The sequence below is a fragment of the Schistocerca cancellata genome, chromosome 8 (genome assembly GCF_023864275.1).
Source record: "Schistocerca cancellata isolate TAMUIC-IGC-003103 chromosome 8, iqSchCanc2.1, whole genome shotgun sequence".
NCBI classification, from domain to species: Eukaryota; Metazoa; Arthropoda; class Insecta; order Orthoptera; family Acrididae; genus Schistocerca; species Schistocerca cancellata.
This window is the reverse complement of record NC_064633.1, coordinates 399,663,463-399,670,613: the sequence shown is the minus strand read 5'-3', so window position 1 is coordinate 399,670,613 and position 7,151 is coordinate 399,663,463. Positions and strand designations below refer to the sequence as shown.

Below are 7,151 nucleotides of genomic sequence, written 5' to 3'. Positions count from 1 at the left end.
TACAGTGAACTTGGCATTGTGAAGACACTGAAGGACTTCTTAATATGTTCCAGATGTTCATCAGAAATTTCACTGAAAATTAGAAAATCGCCAAGGCAGTGGTTAATACACGAAACTTTAGATCCAAAAAAACCTTGTCTGGAGAGGGTCCTGGCCCCCGTAGATATCCCAAACACATCTATTTTATTCATAAAGATTTTAGTTGGTGGTAAATTCTGTTATGGGTTTTCATTGCTCAGCTAGCATAATTTGAAAATAAGCCCGATTAACGTCGAGAGTCGTAAAGATATTTGCATTCTAGAACCAGCCAAAAGAAAGTAGCAGGTCAGGTACTGGTACTGATTGAAGAACATCCTTTTTGTTTAAGGCCCAGTAACCCACAACAAGACGTATGTCGTCCTGCTCGTTGGGTACGACAAATATGGGGGAAGAATAGAGTGATCTAGGACGGCTATTAACTCCGTAAGTCTTAAGCCGTTTAATGTGATGTGGAGAGAGTCAATTCAAAGGTGTCGAAATTATGTGACAATGAATTAATCTCACCACCAGCTCCCTCCATCTTCTGCTCCTACTCTCCATCTCTACCAGAGAAGTACTCAACCACACCCCAGCAAACACTTTTACACCTCTACTCGTGTAACTAGACAATTTTCTATTTGACTTCCAACCTGGGAAATCATCGTCTACAACCTTGCTTTCTCACGGTGACTTTTTCAATTACTTGCAGTTATTGTTTTGGCACTTACGAAAGCGTGTTTGTTGCATGACTATAGCTAAAGATGCTTTCCAGTGCATATTCACTACCTTTTCATATTTTGAACGATCTGAAGATGGTTGCAGATACCATCTGAAACTAATTATCTAACTTAAATTGTGACGCGAGAATTGCGGCCTAGGCATTAAAAACTTTTACTTTTAATATTTTTGTTTAATGAACATACACTGAGGTGAGAAAAGTCATGGGACGATATGCACATAAACAGATCGAAGTAGTACCATGTATCCAAGGTACCAAAGGGCATTGCATTGGCAGAGCCGTGGCATGTACGCAAGTGATTCGTTTAAAAGGCTTTCCAATGAGATTATGGCATCACGATGGGAGTTAACAGACTCTGAACGCGGAATGGTTGTTGGAGCTAGACGCATGAGACATTCGATTTCGATATTCCGAGATCCGCAGTGTCAAGAGTGTGCCGAGAGTACAGTGTCTGTGGCATTACCTTTCACCATGGACAACGCAATGCTCGATGGCCTTCACTTAACGACCGAGAGCAGAGGCTTTTGCAGAGAGTTGTCAGTGCTAACACACAAGCGACACGGAGTGAAATAACGACAGAAATCAATTAGGGTTGTGTGACTACCGTATTCTTTAGAACAGAGCGGCGAAATCTGGAGTTAATGGACTATGGCAGCAGACGACTGATGCGAGTGTCTTTGCTAACAGCATGGCGTCGCCTAAAGCGCATCTCCTCGGCCCGTAACCACATCGGTTGGGCCCTAGATTTCTGTTAACCGTGGCCTGGTTAGATGAGTCCCGATTTCAGTTGGTAAGACCTGACGGTAGGTTCCTAGTGTGGCGCAGACCGCATGAGGCCATGAAACCAAGTTGACAACAATGCACTGTGCAAGTTGGTGGTGGCTGTGTTTACATGGAATGGACAGTGTCGTCCATTTGAACCGATTTTTGAGTTGAAATGGTTATGTTCGGCTACTTGCAGACCATTCATGGACTTCATATTCCGAAACAACGATGGAACTTTTATGGATCAAAGTGCGTCCTGCCGCCGGGCCACAACTGTTCGCTATTTGTTTGAAGAACGCTCTGGACAATTCGAGCGAGTTATTTGGCCATCCAGATCACCAAAAATGAACCTACCGAACATTTATGGCACATAATCCAGAGGTCAGTTCGTGGACAAAATCCTACAACGGCAACACTTTCGCAATTATGGACGGCTGCAAAGGCACCACGGCTCAATCTTCCTGCAGGGGACTTCCAGCGACTTGTTGAGTCCATTGCCACGTCGAGTGGCTGCACTATGCCAGACAAAAGGAGACCCGACAAGGTACTGGGAGATATCCAATGACTTTTGCCACCCCAGTGTTGCAGACATTTGACACTCGAGGAAAAACGGTAGTTACTACCATACAATACTGCATTGCCTATATTATTCTGAATTACGATGCAATGTTCCTTCGGACATACATGCAAGTGCAAAAGCAACAGGCACTGCGGCGACTAAGGCCGTTATGAAATACACGAAATGTGTTCGCAGTTGCGAATATGGACAACCATCAGCTATATAACTGAATGACAATAAAATTTGTGCTGGGCCAGAACTCAAACCCAGATTTCCCGGTTATTGCGAGCGGTAGCGTCACCACTTGACTATCCGAGCTCGACCCTCCTTTGTCTTCAAACATGTGTCTACAACCTGTTCTCGTACAACCATTGTGTATAGTTCCGTACAGTATCGGCGGATGCCTATCTTATTCCAAATTACGATTGCCAAATGGTAAGGCGACCGCTCGCGATAAGCGGGAAATAGAGTTCGAATCACGGTCCAGAAAAAATTTTGACTATCATTATTCCATTACACAACTGATGCTTATACATATTCTCAACTGCAAATATTTTTCATGTATCTCACTATAGTTGGCTACCATCTGCCTCTCGCACGTGACTCTCTGAAACGCCAGTCACAATGTTATTTTAATCTATTTAACACCCCGGTCTGGCATTTACATTTCATCTAAATTTAGGCGAACCCTGGAAACATAAATATTTCAGAAATAAACTGTTATTGGGGCTACTGATGGAGATTTGAATGGCTCTATGTGTTTGCTGTAAATGCAGAAAATAGAATACATGACACAAGCGGAAACTGCCTGTCAGCGAATTATGCACCAAAAGAAAAACACTGCATTCAGCGTCGTGAAGCTGGCATTGATCCCCTCCTCCCCCTCTCCCAGCAGCATTCCTTTTCCCAAAGATGCTAGGAAAAAAACATTAACGAATAGCATGTTTAGAGTTGTGGACGGCCAGCCACTGTGACTGAAATGTTCTACGCGCTTCAGTCCGGAATCGCGCTGCTGCTACGGTCGCAGGTTCGAATTCTGCCTCGGGCATGGATGTGTCTGATATCCTTAGGTTAGTTAGGTTTAAGCAGTTCTAAGTCCAGAGGACTGATGACCTCAGATGTCAAGTCCCATAGTGCTTGGTGCGATTTGAAGTTGTGGATGTTTGTGATTCAACTTATGCTTGGTTTTCAGTCGGTCCTAGACGCCTTGTTGAGAGCGGTATTGTATGTCTCTAAGTACAAACTCTGGTCTAGTATGCACTTGTTGACTAAAGGTTCAGTAGGGAAAATGCTGCACTAAAAAATGTTTTCTCATTCACAAAATAGACTTGCCTCCTTTGTTACTGTGGGACAACTGGGAGGTTCCATTTGAAGTTTCGCCCTCTGTTAATGATGGACTTTCTACTCAAATAGAGAAATCTTCCCTAACTAAACGTTAATGACGTAAAGAAACTGAAAACAAAATGCAACAGACTGAGATATTTCACATCTGACACACAATAAACTTAGAAAATGTGGATGTATAGCAACTGAATTCTACTTTGAAAGATAAGAAACAATCTACGAAGACAGAATGAGTAGAAGTGATCACATAGAATTTTACTCATTACATTTGGTTCCTATCGTAACATGCAGTTTCGAAACCTGTCGGTAGAGGCTTTTGTGGCAGAAAAATCCTGCAGTCTGTAATGGCAGGAGGAAATGTGCCACCATGTTGGTAATGGTTTCTGAGTGAGACCGTAGTTCACCGTACTCGGAAATAAAATATTATTTATTATTTCATTAATATGTAAATTTAAAACTAAAATTGTTCCTTACATTAATTTATTTATTTCTACTAATCTGAAAAAGTACAAAATATTTACCGTATTTTCTTCTTGTATTTTGGAACTGTAAAAAATATTAAACGTTTTCAAAACAAAATTAAAATATTATTTATTTGCGTCATCTTGGCGTCTGGTAGAAACCGGATAATCTATCTATGTATATATAAAAGGTATTGTAGGCATGTATGTACGTACATCCAATATTTCCTGTTAAACCACTGCATTAATTTCAAACAAACTTGGTATACATATCACTCACTATCTGCGAATAAGCACTGTAAGGGGAAGAATCATCTACCAGCCATAGGCGCTGTGGTAGGGGTAGAAGGCTGGTGACGTTGTACTAAAATTCAGGGAGGTCTGGAGAAATTTCAACAAAATTTTGTATATACTGGACTCATTATCTGAATTATTTGTATAAAATTCGCGTGTGGGTAATACACCCTTGCCACCTTTAGGGGCACAGTTGGGAGTGAGATGTCATGACAAGGACAAGTATTCTATCAAGATCGATAGTAGTATTGAATCCATAGTGTTTGCAGTCGCCAGATTAATCGATGACAGCCCCGATTCCATTTATCTCTAGGGGTTGGAAGACGGACCCAATCTCTGACATACCTCTAACGTATGAAACAGTTTCTACCAAACTTGTCTCACATTTCACTTGCCACCTCGGGAAAATGAGAGAAAGATAGAGAGATATGGAAACTGTGACACAGTAAGAGACTCTTTGCACCCCTACGACTGGAAGGGGATGGAAAGCGGTAGCAAGAACGCATAACTGAGTAGCGTCAGGAGCAACTTTAACCAAATTTGGTATACACATGAATCACTATTTCTACAAAAATACAGTGGAATTAAGGTATTAGAGGGAAGTTTGGGGGGTAAAAATCATAGAGGGAGACCAGGTGATGAATGCAGTAAGCAGATTCGGAAGGATGTAGGTTGCAGTAGTTATTCGGAGATGAGGCTTGGCAGGACAGAGTAGCATGGACAGATGCATCAAACCAATTTTCGGACTGAAGACCACAGCAGCAACAACAACAAAGTTGGGGTGAGGCTGTGGACGAGAACAGGTCTGAAATGCATATTTGTGAAATATTTAAGTGAGATGTACAAAAGGGGGAAGACGAGAGCAAAAACCCTAGTTTTCTGTGTAAATGACGTGTTGTAAATATAGTCAAACTTCGCGAAATTTTCAAGACGTATATATTATACAATGCTATTTGTAATAGTAGGCTGAAAATATAGATTGAAACATATTTCAAGGTAGTCAGCTGACTACATAAACAGTAAGGGAATGTAGTCCGCGTGTGGATTTCATAAAATAAACGTCTTGAAAATTATGCAAAGTTTGACTATATTTACAACACGTCATTTACACAAAAATCTAGCAGCATGTAAAGCTTTGAAATAATTATTTGATGAAAATGTAAAATAATATTCAAGTAGCAACTTCGTCACAGAAGTAACTTTAAATCTAAGAGAAATACTGACCTGTTTTCTTGTGAGCTGTGTACGTCTTAATAAAGTGACAATCCAAATGTTATTTCTTAAAATAAAGCCAATCTTTCTTCAATAAGGTTACAGTCTGAAGGAAAAATCTGGAAACGGCATGTTATAAAATGAAGAAATAAAATTATTTTTGCTTAAAGTGTGAAATACAATTTATTTTAATATTCTGTAGATTCTCATACAAAGAAATTAAAGTGCTTCGTCTAAGCAGGCAGGATCTGTTTCCAGAGTTGTGTGCGCTCAGGGAGGAGGTCTTGCCGTGTTTCGGACTCCAGTTTCAAGTGTAAGTAATTAGAGGCCTCCGAAGTGTACGCTTCCCACGTCACTGGACTTCCAGAAGGAGCTGGGTCACTGAAAAAAAAAAAAAAAACAGACATCATGTGCTACACCGATTGTGGATGAGGTTCAGCCATAAATTATACTCACATCAATTTGGCTACAGGAATTATTCATCAAACGGATCTTATAATACATTGTAGTGGTGAAGGAGTCCACAATAATTGTAGTTCCCAAGCACGATACAATAGATTCGGGACCTATCGAATCGCGGTTGCGACGATATTCGAGAACACAGTTTATTATGTAGGACAGCGATGATGTACCTTCAGCTTCACAAACTGGGGTTACATAATGTCAGTGTAATTTTTCTGGTGCTCTCCAGTTATAAATGGCGTGCATCGTCTGTGCATTTTGAGCTGACAATGAGAGAGTAATTGTGCTTGTAGGTGGACCTTGACATAAGATGTAAACGGTTTGCACGCCAGTCTGCGTGGAGCTAAAGTGATGTGAGATGTAACACAGGTAATACCTCATTCACGTCGAAACTTGAGAGAAACGCTTGATTGGAATGGTGACATCGGTTGGAATTTCTGTCACAAAATGTAACTCAGTGTTATGTCGACATAGCCAAGTGTCGCAAAATTAAAAGGAACACAGAGATATTCGAGATAAGTGATGCTGAAACAGTTGTCTAATGTTTAGGTTTTTTGCAGTTTCCTTAAATTACATTTAGAAGATGCTAGGTTCAGATTTATCGCGAGAATCGTAAAGAAATGTATTTCACGCCGGGAAGAGGCTACACTGAAAACACTCGCACGATCACTTCTTGAATAATGTTTCTTGATATGGTATTTTCGCTAAGCAGTGTTAACTAAATATATAGGAAAGATGCAAAGAAGAGTTACAGAGTTCACTTAAAATAACGTGTCTCTATCACAGAAACACATTGTCACCTTGAGCGCTGGGCGAGTGCTTCACGTTATTACGATACGGTGGCCGTGTCAGTGGACTGCACTTTCGGTATGCGCACTTGGAACTTCCTCACTGCTATATCTTTACTGCGCAGCATGGCAGCCCAGCCTCAGCGCACCATAGATGCTGGGAAAGTCCTTCACAACCGGGCACATGTGGTTGTGTGCAATCCTGTTACAATTATGTCGGAAGAGGCAGAAAGGAAGAAAGAATCTCATTGAAAAGTGTGCATCATGTCAGGCTTTCGAGAACCGCTCTCTCTTCCAACCGAACAACAGAGTAGAGTATATGCGAATCGTGGTTACAAGTACTTCCCAAGGCTCCATTATTTTAGGGAAGGCGCAGAAGGAGAAAAGTGTTTTAGATTAGGATAATATTAAGACTATACTCCAAACAGACCTTGAAGGCCCAAAGCCACCGACCGACCGTCATGTCATCATCAGTTTACGCGTCACCAGTTGCGGATATGGAGGGTCAT

The 7,151-nt window shown here is 41.2% G+C and overlaps 1 protein-coding gene across 1 annotated transcript in view; it reads right to left on the bottom strand.

The window, feature by feature from the left end:
- Nucleotides 1-5,595: 5,595 nt before the first annotated feature.
- Nucleotides 5,596-7,151, bottom strand: part of LOC126095595 (para-nitrobenzyl esterase-like) — a 111,062-nt gene continuing 109,506 nt past the window's right edge. Inside the window, exon 10 of the mRNA XM_049910368.1 lies at nucleotides 5,596-5,773. Coding sequence (XP_049766325.1) covers nucleotides 5,626-5,773 — 148 coding nt within the window. The 3' untranslated portion in view covers nucleotides 5,596-5,625. The remainder of the gene's footprint in view (nucleotides 5,774-7,151) is intronic.